This window comes from Globicephala melas, chromosome 20 (assembly GCF_963455315.2).
Source record: "Globicephala melas chromosome 20, mGloMel1.2, whole genome shotgun sequence".
Classification (NCBI taxonomy): Eukaryota; Metazoa; Chordata; class Mammalia; order Artiodactyla; family Delphinidae; genus Globicephala; species Globicephala melas.
Window position 1 is genome coordinate 40,049,629 of NC_083333.1, and position 27,004 is coordinate 40,076,632.

Consider the following 27,004-nt stretch of genomic DNA (forward strand, 5'->3'; position numbering starts at 1 on the left):
AATCCTTTGCCCTTTTGATCCTGAAGATTTAGGCCACTATGTATTGACTACTTCCCTGCAATCTTGCACCAGAAGTGGAAGGCTCTGGCCTTTGAAATAACTGGAGACCACCTGAATACACAATTACGGTGCCCCAGATATGGGCCCATTTTGGCCCTGCTTACAGTCTAGACTTTGGATTTGGTCTCCTGATTTGATTGTCCTAGACTCCAGCTGCCTGACCAGGGCTCTCCTGGACTGGCTTTCTGTCACTGCTCTGCCTGCAGAAAGATTAAAGGCACTTGGGCTCTCTATTGCTTGTCCAGAGTTTGGTGGTGAGGGTGGTGGCCACAGGCCTGCTGCTGTGACGACCAACAGAACACTCTGATGTGGGAATGTGAACCTGATGGAATGGTCACCATACAGGGAGGGGTGGGAGGGAACTGGGACGTGGAGTATCAGATAGAGAGCAAGGCAGTATTTGTGGACCTTTTTGTCCTGGAAAGGAACGTCTCAGGTGGGTCAACCTCACCCATGTTCTCCAATACTGGGCGGGAGGAGGAAAAGCTAGGGGAGGCCGTTTGCTTAGAGTTGAAGGTGTAGGAGGTAGAGGAAGACCCTGTCGGAATGATGGAGAAAGTATAGGCACCCACCTCCCCCAGTTCTCCAAGGCTTCCAAGAGACCAGTGACTTGATTTATAGCCAGTGCTTTATTAAACATAAATAGTCTCAAAAGAGGAGAAGTACATGTGTCTCCTGGCCATGTACTTGTATGTTTATAAGAAAGAGGTACGAGGTCCCTGATCTGTGCTCTGAGGGGGTGGTCAGGCAGGTGGGGCCTGGGCCAACCAGTAAGGCAGATGAGGGTCCCCATCCTGAGGACTCACTGCTCCTGGGTGCCCCAGGAGATGTAGTCGGGCCGCGTGGCTGCATGATACTCATCGATGAGCTGCTGCACAATCTCCCTGGATGTGTCCAGCTCGTCAAAGTTCTCCTTGAAGATGTCCTCCTTGCGGAACTGCTCCAGGAAGGCCTCCCGCTTCCGCAGCTTGTCGTACTGGCGACAGGTCCGCTCGAAAAGCTTGGGGTTTGCAGAAAGCAGGGGTCACAAAGAACCTCAGCAAACAACATGGCTCAGAGAGCCAGGGAACCAAGGCTGGGCTATCTCCACAGTAAAAAAGCCAGAAGCAGGGGCAGCAGGGGTGCGGCACAACCAGGACAATACTTATGTGCCAACTGTGAGACTCACCGAGGAGATGCTGGTGTGGTTGGCCATCATGAGCCCGCTGACCCTGTGGGCAGAAGGCAGGTAGGGCGACTTTCTGGACAGGGCCACCTGGATGCTGGCTGGGCCCCAGGGGATGAAGTTGGCCAACTTCCGTTCCCGGATCCTCTGCAGGCTCTTGTGCACCTGGGGTGGGCACAGGAGTGGTGGTGGTAGCCTCTCCTCTACCCCGTGGGCTCTGGGGGTAGAACGAAGGGGCCTCACCTACCTGGGTGGGGTCCACCTCCCCCTGGATGATGTTGAGGATGGCGATGTAGCAGTGGTTGGTCTGGCGATCCCGGCCCGTGGACACCATCACGTTCTTGGGCTGCAGGAGCCTCCTCATGACATCCAGGACCGTGGTCTTCCTCACGCTGGCCACCTGAGGGGACAGTGGCCACAGGGCAGGCCAGCACTCAGGGCACAGTCGAGAAACGCATGGACGGAGAGCAGCAGGCAACACACGTCCCCGTCAGACGCGGGGTAGTTTGGCCTCTGTGGGGAGTGTCCTTAGATTCAGGTCCACACTGAGCCTCTGCTGTGGGATCAGGGATCTCAGTCCTCCCGAGCTCAGCAAACTCATGCCCTTGTGCAGCAGCATCAGCAGACCCCGTACAGCCCGGGCCCTGCAGGGAGCCCCAGGCAGAGGGAAGAGGAGAGCAAGCCAGCCAGGAGGTCGCCCAGCCTGTGCCAGTCCCTGAGCGCAGGGCCTCTGGGGGCTGCACGGGGCAGCTCCGGGTGCAGCAGGAAAAGAGAAAGGCAAGTCAGGGCCTGCTGGGCCTGCGGGCTGCTCTTACCGACTGGTCCGTGGTGAGGGGTGTGTAGCCGGTCATGAGGAAGTGCAGCCGTGGTGTGGGAATGAGCGAGGCGATGAGGCCGATGAGGTCGTTGTTCATGTAGCCAGGGTAGCGCAGGGTGGTGGTGCTGGCCGACATGATGGTGGACACCTGGGGACAGGGGTGCTGTGTCAAGGGCCTTGTCCTGCGAGGCCTCCCTTCCCCAGACGGCACTCCGGCGAGGCGGGGTTCCAGTCCAAAGGAGTCTAGGAGTGAGGGCTCACCAGCTGGTTGATCTGAGAGAAGGATGGGTTCTGGATGTGCAGGCGGTCTGTGGCGATCCGGTTCAGGGCTGTGTTGTCCAGCACCACCTGGGGGGACCGAAGAGGGTGACAGATTTATGGGGCCAGAAAGGACAGGAGCTCTGCCTGATTCTGGGCTCTGAAGCTTAATTTCCTTGGCGCCAGAAAGACCCATCCAAAAGGGACTTGAACAGGACTGGGGCACAGGAAGGTCCCAAATGGACATTTAAAAATGCATGAAAATGATAAAATAGGAAGGTTGGGAGTGGAGAAGGGAGAATCCAGGACTCACCACACAGTCTGCATTCTGGGTCAGCCTCTTGAGCGTGAGCAGTGAGTTGTAGGGCTGGACCACCACATCGCTCATCTCGTCCTGATTGGGAAACACCGAGTATGTCTGCACCAACTTTTTGGGGTACCTAGCGGTGTTTGAGAGAGGATGGTCAAGGGCAACAGACTGGACGCTTGGTAAACTCGGGGCTTCCAATGACTGTCAGGGTGGGGAAATTTGGGTGGGGTCACAGAACAGCAGAGAAGGGAGACTTGACTTTTGGAAGTCTGTAACCCAAAAGCGGGGAAGGGTAGAGAGACATCTTAGGACCTAGGGTTCTAATTCCAAACCGGCCATACTCCTTGAATTTTAATCTAAGGCTGAGATGCTAGACTCCATTTCCAGCCACTGGGAGTGTGATTGGGTTCTTGGTCATTATACCTTGTCTTTCCTCAGTACAGGAGGGAATAGAAGGGCCCTTTCCTGCTCCAGGAAATAGGAAGGTTCATCTGGAGGGCCTCCCAGTCACCTGGGAAACCAAATCCTCCCAGCCCCTCAAAACACAGACTTACCTGTCGTTGAGCCGTTCTAACAGGTAGGAGCCCAGGCCAGAGCCTGTTCCCCCAGCGATGGAGTGACATAGCACGAAGCCCTGTATGGGGAAGGGGCCGACAGTGTCTACATATCTAGTGGCAGGATTTCAAACTGGACCCATCTCATAATTTCTTGGACTCCTATCTTCCCAGGCCCTCTCCTCCACTTCCCTCCCCGCCACACATATGCAGCTTAGGAGATTCTGCCTTGTTTCCAGCAAGGCCCTGTGGCTTCTGACCAATGCAAAGGGCACATGGGAAGGTCTCGTACCTAACAGGTGGCTTCTAAAGGGTGTTGCTGAGCCTTCCCCATGTTGGCTCCCACCAGCATTCCTGAGACACTCACCTCTAGACTGTCACTGCCATCTGCCTCCCGGTCTATGATGTCAAAAATGTCCTCATGGATCTTCTCTCCCTGTACAGACATGGGGGGTGTCAGAGTGGGACAGGACTAAGGGACAAGGACTCTGACCTCAGACGAGCCACCCTCGATTCTCCTTATAGCACCTAAAAGTCCTTTTTAGGAGCACAGTGGTCCTGCTTTTTATTTGCACTGAGAGGTAGTACAGCCTAGCGGTTACAAGCAGGCCCTCTACATCCAGACTGCCTGGGTTCCTATATTAGCTCTAGTTCTAGTTGGCTGGGTGACTCTGGGCAGGTTACTTCATCTATACCTCAGTTTCCTCATCTGTATAATGAAGGTACTAATACAGGTCCGCAATTCCTTATCTAAAATTCTTGGGGCCAGTTACGTTTTGGAATTCAAGTATTTCAGATCTAGGAAGGCAACATAGAATGTATAATACGTACCAAGTAAAATGCCAGTGGGGGTCTGAGGGGTGCTAATCAAATACATTAATATTTCTGCAATGGAAGTTATGAGTAGTGACAATAAGTTGCAAAGAAACTATAAAATAACTTGTCTCCATTGAGATTTGGTTTTGCTGCTAAATGAGTTGTTATAAATCATCTTTTGGTTTCAGAGGGTTTTTTTTTATTCTGGAAACCCACAGAGCCTGTGGACCTGTAGAACCTACCTATAGGGTTGTTGGGAGGTTTAAATAAGTTAATATACGTAAAGCACTTAGTATGGCCTGGCACACAGCACTAGCTAGTACAGTTTCTTAACAATATTACATAGTTGGCTTAGAACTCCCCTCAGCCATGTCTCTCTCTCTACAGTCACACATCCTCCATCTGGTTCATCTCCCTCTAGGAAGTCATAGGGCCTGTCCCCACACGGGAATGGAGTTGTTCTGCCAGGGAACAGCAAATGACCTGGGAGAATCCGCTGGCCCAGTTGTTGCCAGCTCCTCCTCCATGCTCTGACAGGTAGATGTTCTCTGGGTTGTAGAGCTTGGCATAGGGGGAATTGAGGATGGAATGGATCACCCGCGGCTCCAGGTCCAGCAGCACCGCCCTGGGGATGTAGTGCTCATCGTCTGCCTGTCAAGGGGAGTCCAGGATCGGGCCCAATAAGCTCGGGCCCACCCACTCCTCCAGTCCTCCCAACTCTGGCTCCTGCCTGCCCTCCCTCTTCAAGCCAGCCGCCCTGGCTCCTCTGCCCAGCGGGTTTCCAGTACCAAGCCACTGCCCTTCCCTTCAGGCCCCCTGGGCCACTACCGGCCCTGGCCAAGTCGCTGGGGGCACCTGGTAGAAAAAGACGTCCTTGCGGTCAGTGCCTTCGGTGGCGAACTCCTCCACGATGCCCTCGGGGCTGATACCATGCTCGGCGCACAGCTGTTTCCAGAACTCGAACCCAACTAGGGGGAGGGGCGGGCGGGGGAGAAAGAGGATATCTAGGTCTGGGCAGGTTCCAGCTAGGAGCGGGGACTGAGCGCCTGGGTCCAGGGATAGGAAGTCAAGCTTCGGGAGTCTCCCGTGTCAGAGGAAAGGGCTGTATGTCAGCGACTGAGCAGGGGACGGCCCCTCGGGGTTGGGCAACTGGACACTGGGTCAGGTATGTCCTGCCTTTCGGAGAACTACGATTCTGGGAAGGGCCGATGGAGTCCAGGATCCCACAGCGAGATCCCATAGAACCTAAGGAACCTGGCTAGTGGAGGGGCCGGAGGTTCGCTCACTCTGATTGCCGCACTGGCCCAATTGTAGGGTGATGATCTCCCTCGGCATCGCTCCTCAGGCACCTGCGTTGCAGCCGCTCCCGCCAGCCCAGCCGCGGCTCGCTAGCCCGCTAGCCGGACGACGCAGGCGCCAAACAACTCGCTCCGCCCACGAACATTCTTCGCTCCAATGAGAACTGAGTTCTGCCGACCGCACTTCCTTAATCACTTGGTTTCAGTCTTGCAGACTGCGCGTGCGCGGCTCCTGATTGGGGCGCCGGGGACGTACTTTGACGCAGCGTTCTTCTCTCTGGGTGGACAGGAGTTAGACCCTATGCGCAGGCGCACTGTGGAGGGAAGCGGCCTTCCCGCCGAATCTTGCACCTGCGCAGTTGGTGTTATTGTGACTGTCGAGCCGTGGCCCCGGATGTTGTGGCTGCCGGGGGGAGATGGCGGAGGCTGAGGGGGTGGCCGTGGCCCCAGGCCCAGCTTCGGGGCAGACTTTCAGGGGCCGCCGCAGTATGTCAGGCTCCTGGGAGCGTGACCAGCAGGTTGAGGCGGCGCAGCGGGCCCTGGTGGAGGTGCTGGGGCCTTACGAGCCTCTGCTGAGCCGGGTGCAGGCAGCCCTGGTGTGGGAGCGGCCAGCCAGGAGCGCCCTGTGGTGCCTGGGGCTGAACGCGGCTTTCTGGTGAGAGAACTGGATCCTCGGAAACCCTCCGAGGCGCGAATTCGTCAGGTTTCTCTAAGGCTCTATCTCTCGCCCCCCCTTATTTTCTTCGCTGCATTGGCTCCTTCCTGTACCTGCCTAATTTTGCCTCACCTTCCACTGCTTCCCGCCTGCGGCTTTAGCACCGCAGTTCTCCCCAGGGCCTTCCAGTTGTTTCCCGTGCTTTATCTGCTCCCGCACCCTCGCCACGCACATCTGGCAGGAGCTTCTAGTAACATCTTGAGCCGCTCGCAGTGAGCGAGGGCGCCTCATTTTAGCCAGGGGAAGCTGTGTCCCGTTAAGGCCATCACCTCCCTTCTCTTGTCTACTCAACAGTGGTTTGAAGACTGTCTCCAGGGATTTTAGTAATTATTATTGGGGTAGATGCGTGAGGCGTGAGCTCTTGAAAAGGTATACATAGGTGTGATAAGAAAACAAACTTGAGCGATCTGAACTAGCATGTTAGATAGATATCCCTTCGCCCACTCGGGAAGTTTGCGAAGTCTGAGCGTCCGTGAGAGCCTCCATAGTTGCAACTTGAAAGAAAATTGTAAGCTTTTAAAGAACAGTTATGAAATAGTGATTGTGAGATTTCACCCGTTTCAAAGTCACGTATGACGGCAAGTCTTCCCTGTTCCAGGGAGCTAGAGAGGCATCCTTAGCCACGGTTTATAGCCAGGGAAATTGAGGGTGTCTAATAGTGTGTGTATTTTCCTGAGCTGGAAAAGTGGGGCTACAAGTATGCTTTAAGAATCTGTCTGTGTCATGCTCTGTGAAAATGGAACTGCTGCTTCTGAGTTGTCATCACCTAAAGTGGACTTAGGTCTTCATAAGATGTGCCAAGCAGAGTTTGGATTTATTAATAACTAGGGAAGTATTATTGATCAGATTCCAAGGGAACTGAAGTGTAGGGTGGCTTCTACAGCTGAGTGAAATAAAGCTGTTCTGGATAAGTCTGAAACAGAACAAAGTGTGTGTTTCCAAAACAAAATTGTTTTTGCTAAAAATACATTTCCTCTTGAAATTCTTGGTTTTAAAACCAAAACATTTATTATCCTTTGTCTGAAAGAAGACTTTCAGTGAGCTGGAGCAAAATGAATAATTCCAAGTTCATTGACAGGAAGACACACTGGTGCTTATTACATTAATCCTCTCACAGTTTGAAGGAGACTCAGGTTAGAGGTATCACAGCAGTTGTTGCTTCTAGAGTCTTGAGCAAACTTGATGATAAACTTCTCCTACAGCATTCTTCATTCATTCATTCATTTATTTTTAAATTATTTTGTGTCCCTCACGACTTTTTTAAAGAGAATTCTTTTTTTTCTTAATTTATTTATTTATTTTTGGCTGCTATGGGTCTTCGTTGCTGGGTGTGGGTGTTCTCTAGTTGTGGCGAGCGGGGGCTACTCTTCATTGCGGTGTGCGGGCTTCTCATTGCGGTGGCTTCTCTTGTTGCAGGGCATGGGCTCTAGGCGCACAGGCTTCAGTAGTTGTGGCTCGTAGGCTCTAGAGCGCAGGCTCAGTAGTTGTGGCGCACGGGCTTAGGTGCTTCACGGCATGTGGGATCTTCCCGGACCAGGGCTCGAACCCGTGTCCCCTGCATCGGCAGGCGGATTCTTAACCACTGCGCCACCAGGGAAGCCCCATTTATTTATTTTGTTATTTTTAAAAATAAATTTATTTATTTATTTATGGCTGCGTTGGGTCTTTGTTGCTGCATGCAGGCCTTCTCTAGTTGCGGCGAGCAGGGGCTACTCTTCATTGCGGTGTGCGGGCTTCTCATTGCGGTGGCTTCTCTTGTTGCAGAGCATGGGCTCTAGGCGCACAGGCTTCAGTAGTTGTGGCTCGTGGGCTCTAGAGTGCAGGCTCAGTAGTTGTGGCGCACGGGCTTAGTTGCTCCGTGGCATGTGGTATCTTCCCGGACCAGGGCTCGAACCCGTGTCCCCTGCCCCTCTTCATTTATTTATTTATATATTTATTCTTTTGCGGTACGCGGGCCTGTCACTGTTGTGGCCTCTCCCGTTACGGAGCACAGGCTCCGGACGCGCAGGCTGCGGACGCGCAGGCTCAGCGGCCATGGCTCACGGGCCCAGCCGCTCCATGGCATGTGGGATCCTCCCGGACCGGAGCACGAACCCGTGTCCCCTGCATCGGCAGGCGGACTCTCAACCACTGCGCCACCAGGGAAGCCCCTTCATTTATTTTTGATAGTGTTTCTTCCTTGATCCCCAGGTATCTACTTCTCTCCTTGGCTGTCTGTCAAAAACCTTAACTGTAGCACCTCATTCTGGAGCAGTTTCCAAAATGACCTTTTCTTCTTTTCCTGTCACCTCCCTGTCCCAACCTCTAACCGCAGACCATTTAGTCAGAACTTCATTTCCTACATTGGGTTTGTACTCCTAGGAAAAAAGTTGATCATAAACCAGTTTGTGTCAGAGTGTGACTGATATATAAAAACTTTATCAGGATTTAAATGAATCCTGAGAAACCAAGGGTTTATTAATGCAAATAGATCAGTAGCATGTATGTTGTTATTTTTGAGGAGAGGGCTTTCCACATCCCCCTTGCCTGAGAGAGATTTTCAAAGTAGAATGTGGGGTTGAGGTCTGCACATAAGGAGCCGCTCTGACTGAGACACATCTTTAAATGTTAGTTATCTTTAATTTACTGGCTCCCAATAGTATATACTTAAGTTTACTAATATGCTGTGTTTAGAATCTCACTCAGATCCCCTTTACCTACTCTGAGTCTCTTAAAGCATCAGCGTGATTGGTCTTTATCTCTGGCATTTCCTGGTAGCTTGCCTGTTGTGTATCCAGAATGCAGTTACTCCTGTTACGTTCCCATCAGGCTCTAAGTAGCTGAGGGAGAGATGTAGCAAAATGAGGGTGTGACTCTTGAGAATGAAAGAGCAATTGGGTATGCCATTTCTGGAGAGGACTCATACCTGTGAAGGGTACAAAATGACTGACCCCAGAGGCTAGGGTAGTTTTAGCATTGGAATTCACAGGATTGTTTGTTTTAGGAAATGAGCTTCCTTGGAAGGTAGTGTGAGGTTCAAAATAAAAGTTAGACTTCACATTCCAGTAGCATCAAATTGAATGTGGGTGTTGACGTTTTGCTTAGGAATGTTGAAGAGTAACTGCTTTGTTCTCACTTTATTTAAAAAAGCAATTTAAGAAACACAGGTGGATCCATTAGCTCAGGTCAGAGAAAAATCAAATCTGAACCTTTTACTTTTCTTTCATTATTTGTTTTGAATAATGATATGTCATTAACTGAGGTGTTTTATACATTTTGAGGTATTAGAAGACTGGATAGGAATACAAACAAATCATCAGAATTCAGGTAGGTAGCTCTTAACTTTCAGTGTTCTGTCTTCTCATTTGAGGTTTTTCCATACCTGTGAATGTGCCCTCTTACATATTAATAAAAAACAACATAAAAGATAGGGATAGATGTAGATGCCTTGCTCCTATAGTATTTCAAGGCTTTCACTCTTATTTTCAGGTTCCAGAAAAATTATAGTGATCATATTAGAGATCTTCCAGCCTATATTGCTTCTGGTCACTTATATGTTATTTTCTCTAGTGTAATAACAGAAATGTCAGGCCTTCCTTATCAATAGCCTATATTTTCATTAGCCTCAGCACCACCTGTAAATGAATGATTTGGGGGAAGAATATGAGTCAGCAAGAGTCTGTCCTGACGGGATCAGAAAAGAAGAGTTTCCGTAACTTTTTAGTTTGACTCATAAGATAAGGGGAGGACAAAGGAGCCCTGGAAATGTGTGTGAACTCTAAGCCCTCGCACCGCCTCCTATGAAGTACATATGGTTCAAGGAGGGCTAGATGACTGCTGAGCTCCTCTTCAGTTTTTAGCAGTCTGTGATTCTAGATGGTCTTCAAATTAGGAATATTGATTTAGAGCAATCCACAAGCTGTTTTTTTGTTAAGATCTCTGTTGGGATCTGCTTTTACAGTCACTAGTCTGAGTTAACCAATCCCCCCCATCCCCCCCCCCAAAAAAAAATGACCGGAGAAGTGATTAAAGGTATACCACAATGCTGATCTAAAAGGTTAGAATTTGAGGGACTTCCCTGGTGGTCCAGTGGTTAAGACTCAGTGCTCCCAATGCAGGGGGCCGGGATTTGATCCCTGGTCAGCGAACTACATCCCACATGCCGCAGCTAAGAGCCCGCATGCTGCAACTAAAAGATCCCACATGCAGCAACTAAAGATCCTGTGTGCCGCAACTAAGACCGGACGCAGCCAAATAAATAAATAAATATTTTTTAAAAGTTAGAATTTGAGTAAAAAGTAATAGTGAGAGATAGGAGATGGAAGGGAGGGCCTATTTAAGTAGAAACATTTGTTCTGTGAAAAAAAAAAATCTACACGTCAAATTTCAGATGAAATCTATTGAGCAAATGTTTCTGATGATAGTTTTGGAGGGTTCTTGTTGCTTTTGATAGCAAGGAAGACTCCCAGAGATGCCTTGGCTTACTTTTTTTTTTTTGCCTCTCTTTTGCCATCAGTTTTTGTCTCTTCTGATTATAAGGTTGGGTGCTTTCTTTTTTTTTTTTTTTTTTTGAATTTTATTTTATTTATTTTTTTATAGGTTGGGTGTTTTCTGTCCATTAACATAAGGTAGGTCATTTGCAGCTAGCTGGTTTCATTTCTGGTTTTGTGCAAGCAACAACTATCTCTACATGATATTGGTTGGGTTAATTTTGTTTCATTCTGATTTACCAGTGACTGGCTCATTAAGCAGACAGCCACAAGTGCTGTACAATAGTGGGCTTTCTGTCCCTATAGGATGGGATGCTTTGTTCGAAGTGCCACTGAGAGAAGCTTACTCCATAATGACAAAGGAACCCAGAAATAGTATCTTCTTTGATTGAAAATAGACTTGGGATCTTTCTTTTGTTTATGATTATAACAAACTTTAATTTATCTGTACTAATGATGAGGATCCATGGTATATCTGACCTCAGAAAAATTGTTTATTTTTGAAATTTCTCATGATTTTTCTGGACACCAGATTGTTTTTCCAAGGAGTACTCTATTTAGACTGATAATTAATTGGATTTTAGCCCATAATAAAGGGGATGGACAGTTTATAAAAAGACAAAAAAACCCAAATAATAATAAATCAATAGATATATAAATTTTTACATATTAGTAATAAAAATTCTAATATAAGTGGCAGTGAGTTACTAATTTCTGCCTATTAGGTTTTTAAAAATGATAGTATTTAATTCCGGGCACAATATGGAAAAACTGGTTTATGGTTGATAGGAACATAAATTCAACAGACTTTCTGGAAAGTAATTTAGCAACATGTATTAAGATACTTAAAAAGTTATTACCTTTTCAGGGGCTGGGAGAAATGGGGAGTGATTGCTAATGGGCATGGGTTTCTTTTTGGGGTGATCAGAATGTTCTAAATTAGATAATGGTGATAGTCACACAACTCTGAATATACTAAAAAACATTGAATTAGTTTGAAAGGATACATTTTATGGTATGCAAACTGTATCTCAATAATACTGTTACAAAAAAAAAAGTTAATGCTTTTTGACCTGGTACTTCTATTTAAAGTGGCTAATCATAAATAAGGTCAAAGATTTACGCTCAGTGATATTAGTTCAGCTTTATTACATCAAAAATTGGAAACATCTCAGTTCAATTAGGGAAAGGTTTAGAAAACTAATTGTAGGGGCTTCCCTGGTGGCACAGTGGTTAAGAATTCTCCTGCCAATGTAGGAGACAGGGGTTTGAGCCCTGGTCTGGGAAGATCCAACATGCCGCGGAGCAACTAAGCCTGTGTGCCACAACTACTGAGCCTGCGCTCTAGAGCCCACGAGCCACAACTACTGAGCCCGCGTGCCACAACTACTGAAGCCTGTGCGCCTAGAGCCCGTGCTCCACAAGAGAAGCCACTGCAATGAGAAGCCCACGTACCGCAACAAAAAGTAGCCCCTGCTCACCGCAACTAGAGAAAGCACGCGTGCATCAAGGAAGACCCAGTGCAGCCAAAGAAAAAAAAAAAAAAACACCTAATTGTATCTGTGTATGATGTAATCATTTTCAAGCTGTGGTGCTTTTCTGGTGATGAAGGAAAACATGCCCATGTATTTTTAAATGAAGGAGGAGGTTTTTAAACCAGATATTCTATATACTTCCATGGAGTTTTTATATTTGAATATTTTTTTAAATGAAGAACCTCTGTTGCCATTTTAGGATATGTGTGTAGATAATAGGTTATTTTTTAAACTTTTTACTATGGAAAATTAAAAACATATATATAAGCAGTCAGAATAATAGTATGTATTACAATTGTACCCAGCTTTAAAATTTTTCATTTCATGGCCAATTTTGTGTCTTCCATACCCCAGTTCTTTTCCGCTTCCTTTCTTGTTTTGAGGGAAATCCTAGACATCATGTCATTTAATCTCTTAAGTGTTTCAGTATGTGACCCTGAAAAATAAAGATTTTTTTAAAAATCACTACCATTATCACATGTAAAAAATTAGTGGCTCCAGTCAGTGTTCAAATTTTCTCATAAATGTCACTTTGTTTTTTCAACAGTTCTTTGGGGTTAGCATCCAAATGCAGTCCACATATTGTGACCGATTGTTCTGTTTTTAGCATCTCTTTTACTCTGTTGCTTCCCTTTCAGTCTTTTTTCCTCTGCAATTTATCTGTTGAAGAAACCAGTTTGTCCTGTAAAGTGTCCTACAGATTGAATTTTGCTGATTGCATCCCTGTGGCGTAACATGTTCCCCTGTGCTCCTCTGTGTATTTCCTGTAAATTGGTAGCTAAATCTAGAGTCTTGATCAGATTTAGTTTCCAAAAAAAAATTTTTTTTTTTATTGGCAAGACTGTTTCATACGGGTGATAGTGTACTAATTATTTTTATTTTCTTCCTTAATTAGTAATTATATTTTCTAAAATTTCTCCTGTAAACATGCTTGCCTTTAGAAATATGAAAAAATAAATATCATTAAGGAAAAGTCTATTGTGAGCCTACAATGGGTAGAAGGAGTAATGGGCTATGGGCAGTAACCAAATTAAATAATTCACATGTGAATATCCAGAGTTGACTGCATTTGTAGTTATCTTTGCTAAATTGGAAAGTTCTCATGCTGATTATAGTTGCTGAAAAATGTTTTGCATGTTGTCTTATCAAACTTGTACACATATCTGCATGTGAATTTTTTGGCCTGCGTGAATAGACGTTGCAGGACTAAACTAATCCAGAGGAATCCTCCCTTATTTTTCTTCATTCCTTACCTATACCAATCTCACAAGTACTTTATCTTCAATTTTGTCTTGTCCTTGTGCATAGTTGCAGAGGTTTTTTTACAGGTAGGCTGGCTTCCAAGTTACCTCCATAAAATAAAAGTGTAGTGTGACTTTAGTATATCCCAAACACATGCGCCTGAGATTGACATTTCCTTTTTGTTTAAGAATTTAGTATTGAGGGCTGAAGGAAAGGAGCACACACTTATCCATATTCTTTTATATTTGATAGACCCCCTAAGGGAATTAATAATATTTGATATTAATTGTCTGGTTACCTTGGAGAGGTAACTCTAGTGGTTTGAGGTGGTCTTTCCATTAGTTAAGATTTTATCTATATGGAAGAAGCTATTATTCCAAGAATTGTTATTTTGCACCACACAGAAAAACTCTTCTTCCTCTTAAGTTTCTGCATTGGCTTGTTCAAGGAAAGGTCATCTTATATCTGGCTCTAAAATTGAATTATGGACCAGGATTAATCTGGTTCAAGAAGATGCGCACAGTTTCAGCCTTCATGATCCAGAAAATATACCCTTTGTAAAACTCTTTGCTGATTCAACTATCTGCAGGATAAAATCCAGTACGCTTTGTCATGAAAGGCCCTTCGTGATCTGACTTCTGCCTCTCTCCCCATACTCATCCCCTCCCTCTGTTCTTTAAGTTCCAGTTCTATCATACTACTTGTAGTTCCCTAAATACGTCATTCCAGCTGGCTCTTCTCCCTAACTGAATGTCCTCTCTTTCCCCGCATCCTTTTGCCCTGTTGTCTTACCATTAATCTTTCAAATCCCAGCTTAGATGTCCTCTTTGTTATCGTTAACTTGTCATGCTATATTACAAACACGTACTGACATAAATACACTTGAGGGTATGGTCCATGTTTTACTCTTTTCTGTAATTGGCCTACTTACCACAAGGCCTCAGCATATAATAGGCAATTAATAAATGTTTGAACTGAGTTGAAGCATAGGTGGGGGCTCTAACAGGTTACTAAAATAGTCCAGCTCTTGGAGAAACCGTATTTTTATTGCCATCATCTTTGGAAAACTGACCTTTCTTAGGAGAGCTTAGTATCCTTTCCCTACCCCAATTTATATTTGTGTTAATAATCATGATTTGGGAAGCAGAGATTGCAGACAGCCTGGATTGCCTCCCCAGAGAGCCCTTTCAAGTACTCCAGAGAGAACAGTCGTGCCACATCCTGCTGCTGGGACATGGAAGCAGCAGCACTGGGGAGCAGGATGCCCTCGAGCCCTTCTCCTTGGCCTTGTTAAATTTCCTTGTTTGTTGGGATGATGAACTGGCTTTGGAGAGAAGATTAATGGCCTGGGGCAGCTCTAGAGGCTTAAATCTATTAAACTACTTTCATTCTGTAATCTCATATGTAATTACAGTATCCTTCAAGTGATGGAGTGGAAATATTGGAATAGGGTTGTCATTGATGACTGGATTTCTAAGTTCTTGGTTTCTTCCATCCCTCATTCTTTGTATAGTTTAAAAAATTATGTGACATAGATTCATGTTTATTGAAAACAGTGCAGAAACGTCTAGAGACCAAAATTAAAGTTCCTCTGACAATTCCTGCTTGCATATACGTATTCATAGATCCAGATAAAGCTTTTTTTTTTAATGTAAGGATTATACTCTTAGTATGGTGTTCTGTGAATATGTCATTAGGTCATGTGTTGAGGAGAGAAGAGGTCATTTATAACCAACTCTTGGTCATCCTTACTCTTGTTTGATCAGTTGCTGTGATGATAGCTAACGACACTTCTACATTGTAAAACTGAATAGGACATATATTAGGCGTATATTAGGTGCCTTGTATTTTCTTGTCTTTTTAGCAAGATCAACTATGATACTTTTTTTTTATTTTGTTAGTTGTTTTCTTGCTGCTTTTCTAGCTCTCTGTTCCTTTCCTTTTTTAAAATAAATTTATTTATTTATTTATTTATTTATGGCTGTGTTGGGTCTTCGTTGCTGTGCCTGGGCTTTCTTTAGTTGCGGTGAGTGGGGGCTACTCTTCTTTGTGGTGTGCAGGCTTCTCATTCTCGTGGCTTCTCTTGTTGCGGAGCATGGGCTCTAGGCGCGCAGGCTTCAGTAGTTGTGGCACGTGGGCTCAGTAGTGGTGGCGCATGCTTAGTTCCTCCGCAGCATGTGGGATCTTCCCAGGCCAGGGCTCGAACCCGTGTCCCCTGCATTGGCAGGCGGATTCTTAACCTCTGTGCCACCAGGGAAGCCCAACTATGATATTTCTATAAGTGATTAAGTATGTTGTTTCTAATACCTACAAATAATCTTGCATGATTTGTTATTTTTTAAAAAAATATTTGTCTGCATTGGGTCTTAGCTGCGGCATGTGGGATCTTCATTGAGGCATGAGGGGTCTTTCATTGCAGTGTGTGGGTTTCTCTGTAGTTGTGGCGTGTGCGTTTTTCTCTCTCTAGTTGAGGCGCGCGAGGTTAGTAGTTGTGGCGCTCAGGCTTAGTCGCCCCCGCGGCAAGTGGGATCTTAGTTCCCCGACCAGGGATCAAACCTGTGTCACCTGCATTGGAAGGTGGATTCTTTACCACTGGACCACCAGGAAAGTCTCCTGATTTGTTATTGTTAACATCACATATAGATGAGGAAACTGAGGCTTAAAGAGGTAAAGCTAATTTATTCAAGGTCATCAACTCAGAGTGGCTGTTCAGAGAAACAAACTCAAGTCAGTCTAAGAGCCATGCCTGCTGAACCGCCTGTTGTGATGCATTTGGCTTCCTTCAAGATCTTAGAACACTGTTTCTCAAACGATCTGCAGTGAAGGACTAGTGTTGTCGTTTTCCCCAGTCTATTTCTGAGCAATACTTTTGTAAAATACAGTATAAATGAGTTACTAGATATGTTTAAAATGCATACAAAATACAAGCCCAAATATACCCTTAGATTCAAAATTACTTGGTCAAATTGCTAAATTCTTACTTTCAATTTTTATACTTATTTCCTCACAGTCTGGTAACCTCACTGGACTACAGACACTGTACAGGGCATTGCCCTAAAGGCTTTAGAGTTGGATCATAGAAAGACTCATAAGAACTAGCTTTTTTTGAAAAAAACTTTTTATTGTGAAAGATTTTAACTATATAGAGGTAGAGAGAATAGCATAAATAACCTCAAGTACCCATCACCCAGCTTCAGCAATTACCAGCTCACAGTCAATCTTGTTTCCTCTCCTTTCATACCCTTTCCCTCGCCAAACTATTGTTTTGACACAAATCCCAGATATCATCTCATTCACAAATATTTTAGTATGTATTTCTAAAAGATAAGGACTCTTTAAAAGCATAACTTCCATAACATCATAGCCCCAAAATTACAATAATTGCTTAATATCTTCAGATGTACTGTCAGTGTTCAGATTTCCCAGATTTTTTGTAAATATCTCTTTATGGTTGATGCCTTCTAATAAGAACTAGCTCTTCCTTTATTCTCTTAATGTGATACATTACAACTGTTGAGTTTTTGTATGTTGAACCACCCGTGCATTCCTGGAGTAAATCCCAGGAATTGGTCATGGTGTATAGTCCTTTTAATATGCTGCCGAATGCGTTTTGAATATTTTATTGAGGATTTTTGCATCTGTATTCATAGGTATCAATATACTTTAGTTTTCTTGTAGTGTTTTTGTCTGGCTTTGGTACCACAGTAATGTTGCCCTCATTAAATGAATCAAGAAGTGTTCTCTCTTTTTCAATTTTTTGGGAAGAGTTTGAGAAGGGTTGGTGTTAATTCTGGAGAACTGGCTTTTAGATGTAGCTTCAGTGCTCACTTTCTGTGTGACCTTGACCAACTCGTTTTACTTTTTTGAGCCTTAGTTCCTTCCTCTGTAAAAGGATATCTAATTGAATTAGGTGCTCTTTAGTGCATGTCTGTCAGTTTGTTGCCCTGAACCAGGGTCTAATTTGGTAGAACGATGTTTGCTTTCATCAAAACAACTTGGTCAGTACAAGAATGAATTTCGGGAATTCCCTGGCAGTCCAGTGGTTAGGATTCTGCATTTTTCCCTGATGAGGGCCCAGGTTCAATCCCTGGTCAGGGAACTAAGATCCCACAAGCCGTGCTGTGTGGCAAAAACAAAAACAAAGAATGAATTTCTCCTTGATATTAATAGAATCACAGGCTTGAAAGTTGAAATGGGCTTTAAGAGGTTATTTGGTTTAGTCCTCTGCCTTTACAGAAGCAAATTATTATCTCTGCACCATAGGTAAAATAGCTGAAGTCCAGAAAGTTTAAGTGATTTTTCCCAAGGTGTATAACTAACACTTAAGTCTGTTTACCACAGGACCAGTGGTGCACATATGGTCTTTTCTAAAATTAGCTTAATTGGATAATGATCTTCTGTTCTTCCTTCTCTTTAGGTTCTTTGCCCTGACATCCCTTCGTCTTGTGTTTTTACTTGCATTCAGCTCAATGATCATTGTGTGTATAGATCAATGGAAGAGCAAAATCTGGCCTGAAATAAAAGGTAAGTCTGGTAGCATTTAGAACAATCTGAACCTGAAATGGCTTTTCTGTCATTTTTACCTTTAGTTTTAGGGGGTTTGGGGAGAGTATGTGGAGCTGGGAATATCTTTTGAAGTCTGAATTATTTGCTTTAGGAGACGTTTGAAGGGCTAGTGCCCCATCTGTAGTTCCTTAGAGCTGAGTTCTGTCCTTCTCATTGTTTATTAAGCTTAGGAAATCTGTATCCGCCACCTGAGATATTCTTGCCCTCATAATTGGCCTGAGGAATAAATAGTCCTCAAGTTGTTAAAAAATAATTCTCCTCACTGGGTACTACATCATTACCAAGACAGTATCAATTTGCCTCTGGAATTTCTTTTAAATTGTTTATTTGCAAAGCACTAAGTTAGGTATTATGACTTAGATAAAGTCCTCTAAGATATGGTTCCTTTTATCCAAGATGATACGTACGTAAACATAAGAAAAGTTACAGAACAGCACCAGAGATGTCACAGTGCAGTATGTGATCAGTATGTTTGTCATGTATTTTGGCCCTAGCTCAAGCCTTGAATGAAACAAAGGATTTGGACAGGTAGAGAGATAAGTGGGTTTCTATGGGGGTCAGAGGCTTGATTAGTCTGAGGAACCAGAAGCTGCAAAGCATCTCCTGAGGGCAGGGAACTGATCATTTTCACAGGAGTGGAGAGGTCATTAAAGGGAGTGCTAGGAAATAAAGTGTGTTGGGATTAGATTTTATAAGGGCCTTTAAGTTAGGCTTAGAACCTTTATCCTATAGATAGTGGGTGGTCCCTGATAATTCTTTTTTTTTTTTTTTTAAATTATTATTTATTTATGGCTGCGTTGGGTCTTCGTTGCTGCACGCGGGCTTTCTCTAGTTGTGGTGAGCGGGCTTCTCATTGTGGGGGCTTCTCTTGTTGTGGAGCACGGGCTCTAGATGCACGGGCTTCAGTAGTTGTGGCTTGCAGGCTCAATAGTTGTGGCGCACGGGCTTAGCTGCTCCGCGGCATGTGGGATCCTCCCGGACCAGGGCTCGAACCCGTGTCCCCTGCATTGGCAGGCGGATTCTCAACCACTGCGCCACCAGGGAAGCCCCCTGATAATTATTTTATTAGAGCTATGTGCTGAGAAGATATTAAAGATTAATTTGATAGCATTTTACCCAACCACATGGTAAGAGAAAAGGGCGAAGAAGGGAGACTCTGGCTGTATCTGTGTGAGAAGTAGTCAGAGAGGTATCAGTGGAAACAAACGATGGATGGCTTGGAGAGCTGTGAAGACGGAAGACACGTCAAACTGATAAGTAGACGTTAGGAGAGTAAGGGATAACAGCAGCTTTGGGATTTCAAAGCTAGGAGAGTAGCAGTGGCATTACAGTTAGATGTAGGCAACGTCAGGCAGGGCAGTTGGTTTGGGTGGGGAGTGAGAGAGAGGCAAATTGATGTAGGTCGGACATGGTAATTTTGAAGTGTTGGCAGAATATTCAAACCAGAGTATACAGCTTTTAAATACATTCCCATCCTATTTTGGAGAGACTTCAAGGAATCAGGTAGTTCGCCCACCTGTCTCATGGCTAGTGAATGTCAAAAGACTTTACATCATTGATCGTAGTTAATGGGTCTCTTTTTAAAGAGAATAGGCAGATTTCTAGAGTTGAAGTAGTCATATAATGCCTTCGTAACCTGGCACACACTGATGCGTATGCGCAACCCAGACACACTTGAGGGGTGGGATGGACCTTTTTTTATGTGCGCCTTGGCTCTCAACTGTAGTAATTAGAAGGGGCCCTAATGCTCCATTTGGATCCCCACCCCATCCCACCAGAGAAAAGAGCAGGCATCAGCCATCATTCCCTTGTCTGCAGCTCCCTAACTCTGGCAGTATAACATGGTGTCTCCTTTTTATTGTCTATTACTGTTTCCTTTTCCCCAAACCCATTAAAACTTGAGCTATCAGACCAACAGCCTAACATTTTCATGTTTAAGTTTTCCTTACCAACTAATGCTGGTGTTTGTTTTAATATTGTAGTGCCAAGACCTGACGCATTAGACAATGAGAGGTATGGAACACTAATTAAATCCCTTTTTGTTGCTCTGATTGATTCTCTTGTTGTAATATTCTGGTTATAGGTTGTTAAATCCATGTTCTAGATACAAAGTATAAGCTGAGAACCTAGTCTGTTGCAAATAATCATTTTAACAAATCCTCAAGTTCAGGAAGGAATCTGTTAAGATGGCTAGTGTCCTCTGATATTTATAAAAGATGTTTCTGAGAAAGAAGCATTACAGTGCCCTATAACCTGACATAACCAAGGAATTGGCTGCATTATTCAGCTCTAGTATGAAAACTTAGAGGCAACTTACTTCATTTGTCTCCTGGCTTTTATACCAGGTCATTTAGTGTTTTCTGTAACCTCTGGCTGTTTCAAGTTCCTGGTCAGAAAACACAGTGGTTCCTGGCATCAGCAAGCCAAAGATTCCCCTTGTGGCTTACAGCTCCTGCTTTCATTTCTCAATTCATTCATCTCATATATTTGACCCAAAGAATTTTCTTTGCCATGGTTTATTTTGGTTTTGCTTTGTTTTCTCTCTCAGGGGCACATCCTTTGCCTCTCGCCTCTGCAGCAGTGGTATCAGACTGTGCTCTACTTTTTTCCCTGCGTTGCAATCACAGTGAATTGCAATGGTCTGAGCCCAGGAAAGATGTTTTTAAGCACAAAGGGCCTTGGAGCTGGTGGCAGGTTTACACACGTGGATTGGGCTGCTTGCTCATAGGGTGGAGTTGTCAGAACAAGTCTGCCCTCCTAGTCCTTAAATTCCAGTTTCAACCTGGTGAGCCAAGAAGAAAGTCATGCTTCACCTCCAGAGCAACTAGGACTAGCCACTTCCCAGACCCTATTTAAACCGGAAGGATTGGCTGCCTTCACAGTGAGATGCGGGGGGAACCTTCAACACCCTCCTTTCACAGCTCCCCCTTCTCTCTCCCATAGCTGGGGCTTTGTGCACCCTCGGTTGCTCAGCGTGCCCGAGCTCTGCTACCACGTAGCTGAAGTCTGGGTTAGTGGGACCATTTTCATAAGGAACCTTTTGCTTTTCAAAAAGCAAAACCCAGGCAAGGTAAGACTCTTCCCTTTTTCACTCTCATTTCTGGCTCTCAGTTCAGTTCATGCTAAACTGAAACAGCCCTTTTACTACCTACCCTCCTTCAAGAAAGGAAAGACCATGGTGTTTGTATAGACAAGGGAAGTTGTCGGAAGGGGCTTCTGACTAAGACTAAGGCAAGAGCTTGACGATTCCTTCTTTGGGTGCTTGCTACTTAGATTAGGCCATCTTCCTGCCCCAAGACGGGAAAGAAAGCTTGCTTGTGTGCATTCTGTGTCGTTAAACATGTGGTAGGTGGTTGAGTTTTTTATTTTATTTTACTTTGACTTAAAAAGCCCACCACCAACACTTGTTTTCAGAGAGAACTTTTGGCTGAGTCCTATTCAAACCAGTTTGCCAGCATGAAAGGTGCGGCCCTGTGGGGTTAGCCATGTGAGAAGAGTTTGAATAGAAGTGGACATCCTCCCTTTCCTCCCAAACAGAATCACCACTGGATGCAACAGTAGCTAGGTACATGTCATTCTGACATGTCCATGCTTTACTCAGAGGTCATAAAGAATCATTTCTATCACATCTCCATCTTAGCCGCCCCCCATGCCCAACCCAGTCCCCTGCCGTATAGCAGAAGCTTAATACTGTTTCCTGACGCCCCCAGTTCTGCTTGCTGAGCTGTGGGATACTGACCTTTTTGGCTGTCTTGGGCCGCTACATCCCTGGGCTCCTGCTCTCCTACTTAATTCGTAAGTATGGTATATACCTCCCCCACAAGCTTACCCTCCTCATAGCTTTTCCAGCCATAGCTAACTCTGGGTTTAGGGAGAGGACTTTTATATTTTGGTTCTCCAGGAAATGACCTTTTTATATTTTCATGTCCTGTTTAGTGTCATGAAAATATCTTTCTTCTTACCTGTATCAGGCTCCCCACATATAAAGTCCTTTTCTTACCAAGTCAGCTTTAGAAACTGATGAGGGTCCACTAACAAATACTGTGTTACCAGCTATAAAGGACTATCTGTCCCTATTTCAGGAGGGAATTTTTAGAGTCAGTGTATTGTATAACAGTAGAACATAACACTTAGGGGATCCTCTACTAGCTTCTGTTTACTCTGGAGCACTTTTTTTCCCCCTGGAGCACAGTTCTGTAAATTTAGTTGCTTCATATTGGCATGAACTCTGTCTGCTTGAGACTGGAAGAACTGAGCAGTGATGGCCCTGGCCATTATATATCCGAAGCTCACATGATTTGTTGTGTATTTGCTGAGGCATTGTTACCATTTGGCCTTATTTATGGCTCAGCAACACCCATACGCAAGTGACAGCACTGCCTGGTCCTGCCCTCGATGTGTCAGCATGTACTCCGCTATGCACAGCCCTGTAGGTGACTGCAGAAGTCTTTGCCCTCCGGAACCTTCACATCTGTGAAGATGACCAGCAGAATTAGAATTTGTTGTGTCCAAGCCCTAAGGACACGATAGCAGAGGGACAGTCAGGACTGTTTCATGCAGCCCTTTCTCCATTTTGCCACTCTTTCCCACTCCTCTCAGTTGTCACTGTCATGATGTGGCCCCTTGCTGTGTACCACCGACTGTGGGATCGAGTGTACGTACGACTGAAGCCAGCTCTGCAGCGGCTGGACTTCAGTGTCCGTGGCTACATGATGTCCAAGCAGAGAGAGAGACAATGTAAGTGTCAAGGGGAAGCTTCCTTCCACTTGGACAATTTGGGGAGGAGAAGGAGAAGCCCGTAGGTCTGACATAATAGGTCCTTGAACACGGAGAAGTGGGATGTGGTTGGTGTGTAGGGGGTTGGTGGTAAAAGTGGCCTTCTATTCCAGGGAAATCTGTGCAGGCTTACTAGTTTTTCCCGTTTGGAATTCTAGACGCTCCCATTTTAAACAAATAACGAGAAAAGTTCTCCCAAGTCAACTAAAAGACAGACAGTGAAGATATTCCCAGTGTTAGCTTCTTTTTATGAAGCACGTCCCATGTGCTGGCTGCTCTGCATACGTTGTCTTATTTAACGTTTATAACAACCTTGAGAAGAGGGTGGTATTATCTTTTTCTGGTTGAGTTTCTGGTTGAGGAAACTGAAGCTCACGGTTAGTAAATGGCAGAGCAGGTCTTTCAAACTCCTAAGCTCGGCCTCCATTCAGTACTGAAAGCTGCCTTCCAAAAGTAATTTAAAACTGGCTTCAGAAGCCAGAAGTGTACTAGCCCAGGATCTTCCAACACACGAGTGACAGTCGTGCGAACTTTTCCCTCTCTTCTGTGGTATGGTCAGGTTGGGTTTTCATTAAACCCTGGCCCTCTAAGAGCCCTGCACATGGGCACCAAGGCCCAGCTCCCCCTAACGCAGCCAGTTGAATAGTACCAGTCCTCAAAAGGCTGATTCAGCCCAGGTGGGGCATCTCCCTTTGCCCTCTCTGTGACAGTGTCCGCTTTACACATTGACATCTGGTCTGTCCCTAGCTGATCCTGAGAGTTGTTGACAAGCCTGGTAGTTGATCATCTGACCAGAACAAAAAGGGAGGGATGTTGGAAGAGAGATCTTTCTCCTGTGTTATCAGCTTACCTTGCCACTTAGGCTCAGCAGCTCCTCCCTCAGGCGTTGTTATGTAGGCTTAGGGGGTTCATTCTCGTGTTCTGATTTTATGCCTTTGAAAGCCAAAGGGGACAGGGGTTTCCCCTCAAGGGAAGGCGTCAAGGCGTTTTTGCTCTTTCCACACAGTGCGCCGCAGAGGTCTACACGCAGAACGCGCTGGGGACAACCACAGTGACAGTGAAGAGGAACTTGCTGCCTTCTGTCCTCAGGTATCTTGGGTGTGGGAGCTGCGTCGCTGGCCAGGTTTTTTTTAGCTCCTTTTTAACCATCTGGCACTCATGTTTAGACAGTAACCAGGTTTTCAAGCTCCCTGTGGGCTCTCCAGGGACCCAGCTTCTTGCCCTTTTCCAAGGACCTCACTGCCCCAAGAGCAGTGAGGAGAGATGCTAGTTTTATATTGGGACTTTGTATGTAGAATCTCAGTTTGAGCCTGGTGACCAGCACACCCTCTTCCATGCCTCCTTTTAACCCTGCCATCATGGCAGAACTTCTGCAACTGGTGTGATCATTTTTTAAACAGCCCGGCTTGCCTTAGGCCAGGCAATGTGTGCATCCTCCTGGCACTTGTGAAAAGTATTCTCTGGATCAATTATTTGCTTAAGAGTAAGTGGCTGGTTGACACCCAAGACTGCTTTCCTTCCTGTGCTCAAGACTGATGAAAAAGGGTGTTTTCCCTGGGGGAGCAGCCTAAAAGGGGTCAAGATTTTGACTCAAGTCCCCATGCATGCCTGGTTACACTGTTGGCCTTAAGGTAGCCTTTAGGGCCAGCTCACTGGTGAAGCTGTAACTAGGGAATTGCGCACGTTTCTAATGGCACCATCTCTTCAGGCGTGTTGGTCTTTTCTTTTCCTAAGCTGGATGATTCTACTGTTGCCAGGGAATTGGCCATCACAGACTCTGAGCACTCGGATGCTGAGGTCTCCTGTACAGACAACGGCACGTTCAATCTTTCACGGGGCCAGACACCTCTAACAGAAGGCTCTGAAGGTAGAGGAACCTTGGACCCAAGTTGATATTGGCCCTGACTGTTGCCTCTCAGCTTCCCGGGCAGCGGGGATACTGCCCTCGCTTCTCCTGTTTTCTGAGCTGTGGAGCAGGTGGCAGAGCAGCTTTAGGGGTATGGCTCCAGCCAGGTGGCACTGCTGCTCTCCTAGAAATCCTCAGTCCCTTATAGCCTCAGATTCTCGGCTTATGGGGGACATAGCAGAGGAAGAAAGGGGGAGTTCTCTGGCCAGTAGAGGTCACAGCAGTCTGTAAGTGGAGGGGGAAAGCTGACCGGTGCCAGAAATCCAGGGTGGAAACATCTGGTTACTTGGAGATGACTTGGTGGGGCTAGGGCATAGGAAGGCCAGGCAGTTGCCACGTCTCAGACACTCCTCTGTTCTCCCAGACCTAGATGGTCACAGTGATCCAGAGGAATCCTTTGCCAGAGACCTTCCAGACTTTCCTTCCATTAACGTGGATCCTGCTGGCCTGGATGATGAGGACGATACCAGCATCGGGATGCCCAGCTCGATGTACCGTTCCCCACCAGGGGCCGAGGAGCCTCAGGGCCCCCCTGCCAGCCGGGACGAGGCTGCACTGCCGGAGCTTTTGCTTGGCGCCCTGCCTGCAGGATCCAACCTCACCAGCAACCTTGCTAGCCTGGTCTCCCAGGGCATGATCCAGCTGGCCCTGTCAGGGGCCTCCCAGCCAGGCCCTGCTGGCCTACCTCCCCGGAGAGCCACAAGAGGTGTCCTCCGGGCCCCCAGTTCAGACCTGGACACTGATGCTGAGGGGGATGACTTTGAACTTCTGGACCAGTCGGAGCTGAATCAGCTGGACCCTGCCAGTTCCAGGAGCCACTGAGGCAGAGACTCCCCTTGGGGGTCATTGTGGTTTAGGTTTTTTTGCTCCCCATTCCACTTAAGGTGAAGGGGCAAGGGAAGAACCCAGGTCCCAGCCCCCGAGTTATATATGTATGCTCAGTAGCCTGGCAGATGCGCAGAGGCCTGATGAGAGAGGACACTCACTCCTCTGCCACCAGCTGGACACTGACTTCTGAGCTCAAGTCACTGAAGTGAGAATGTGCTCCCCTGAGGGACACTTCTCTCCATCAGGATGGTGGTATTTCTGGGGAACAAAGTAGTCAGGGGTATTGGTTCCCTTTTGAGGGGATGCTGCTGTGTGCTTCTAAGTATGGGTGCTCAGAAGCCCTCAGTGATAGATCCCTTCCTTCCTCCCTCCCTTTATCATCTCCCGAGAGCTCCAAGTCAGGCAGCTGGGAGAGTTACACTGTCATCTTCCTCTTTTGCTAAGCCATGCTTTGATTTGCCTTTTTCTAAGCAAGCTTGTCCTTTGGTTCTGCAGAGCAGGCCTGTTCCCTCTGCCCCAGCCCATCCTCATTTCTTGAGGCCTAACCTCCAGTGCTCCAACATATTGCTTGTGAAATTTAAGAATGTGAACATGAGGTGGGGGTGGGCCTCTTCTACATTACTTTGGGCCATGGGGTCAGCTGGCTGGGAGGGTGAGTGCCTCTATATCTCATGGTCTCACTGAATGTTTTGGAGCTGCCTGGTTATTTTTGGTGCTGCTAACCCCTGGCTCCATTTGCCCATCAGCCTGAGCAGTGAGCAAAGCAATACCATGCCATACCCATTTCCATGTTCCTGTTCCTTCCCCTGCTCCTCCTCTGGAGAAGCAATAATGCCACATGGGCAGTGTCAGAGTAGCACTTTACAGATGGCTCAGTGGCATTCATCCCAGGAGCCACCAGTTCTTCTTGCACCAGCTATTCTTACTCCTTGTTCAGCTCCTTTAATAATTTTGTTTTCAACTCCTCCCCAGTTTGGCAGGGCTTCTTTTAAGGATGAGCCCAGTTAGCAAGAATGTGTCTATAATCAGCAGAGACCCCAGTAAAGGGTATCTGTTCTACTGCCCCTAATAAAATCATGTGAGACAAAAATTTTAAAAGGTCATTAGTTCTAAACCTGTGCCTCCCCAATCAGAGCTCAAGCTGAACTCTTCTGTCCTCTTTCCCTCTGCATTAACCCTTTGCTGATCCTCAGGGACCACTCCCCCAACACCCCTGTAGCTGGGTGAGGGATGTTGGACAGAGCCCATTTTCACGTGCTGCAGGTGGGAGTGTGCTAACATGTTTGCTCTTGGTTGATGGACAAGGTAGAGGCCAAGGAGTGAAAATAGTCAACGGTGAGAAGGGAGAAGAGCTAGGTGTCTGATTCATAGTCACTTCCCTTTGTGGAAGGTTAGGATAACGGCCTCTCCCCACTTTAGTGTTCTCAAACAGACTTTGGATACCTTCTCTCTTCCCAGAGCCCAGATGTCTTACAAGTGAGCTCTGATGTGGAAAAAGCAGGTGTGGGAAAGGAGTGGGACTTTGTGTGTTTGCATGAGTGTGTTTAGCTTCAGGCCTTGGAAATTGGCAAGAGGGAGGGAAGGAAGGAGAGCAAAATCTTTGGAAGGTGTTTCTTGTACCTGCGGATCCTGCTCTGAATCTCCTTAGTCCTCCACTGTGAATTGGGATGGGGATGAGGGAGGGAGGGG

At 46.1% G+C, this 27,004-nt stretch overlaps 2 protein-coding genes across 2 annotated transcripts; one reads left to right on the plus strand and one right to left on the minus strand.

Moving 5' to 3' along the window:
- Positions 1 to 670: 670 nt before the first annotated feature.
- Positions 671 to 5,403, minus strand: LOC115843687 (tubulin gamma-1 chain). Its single transcript, XM_030839950.2, has 11 exons — positions 5,267 to 5,403; positions 4,836 to 4,948; positions 4,464 to 4,631; positions 3,532 to 3,600; positions 3,165 to 3,244; positions 2,614 to 2,740; positions 2,304 to 2,390; positions 2,041 to 2,190; positions 1,473 to 1,625; positions 1,229 to 1,390; positions 671 to 1,060 (listed from the first exon to the last, which is right to left on the minus strand). The coding sequence occupies exons 1-11, from the start codon at positions 5,313 to 5,315 to the stop codon at positions 863 to 865; spliced, it is 1,356 nt and encodes a 451-aa protein (XP_030695810.1). The 5' UTR covers positions 5,316 to 5,403; the 3' UTR covers positions 671 to 862.
- Positions 5,404 to 5,626: 223 nt separating this feature from the next.
- RETREG3 (reticulophagy regulator family member 3) lies at positions 5,627 to 26,997 on the plus strand. Its single transcript, XM_030839947.3, has 9 exons — positions 5,627 to 5,933; positions 17,657 to 17,763; positions 19,788 to 19,818; positions 20,749 to 20,875; positions 21,516 to 21,600; positions 22,405 to 22,542; positions 23,588 to 23,670; positions 24,316 to 24,448; positions 24,852 to 26,997. Exons 1-9 carry the CDS (start codon positions 5,695 to 5,697, stop codon positions 25,307 to 25,309), a joined length of 1,401 nt encoding a protein of 466 aa, XP_030695807.1. The 5' UTR covers positions 5,627 to 5,694; the 3' UTR covers positions 25,310 to 26,997.
- The last annotated feature ends 7 nt before the right edge of the window (positions 26,998 to 27,004 follow it).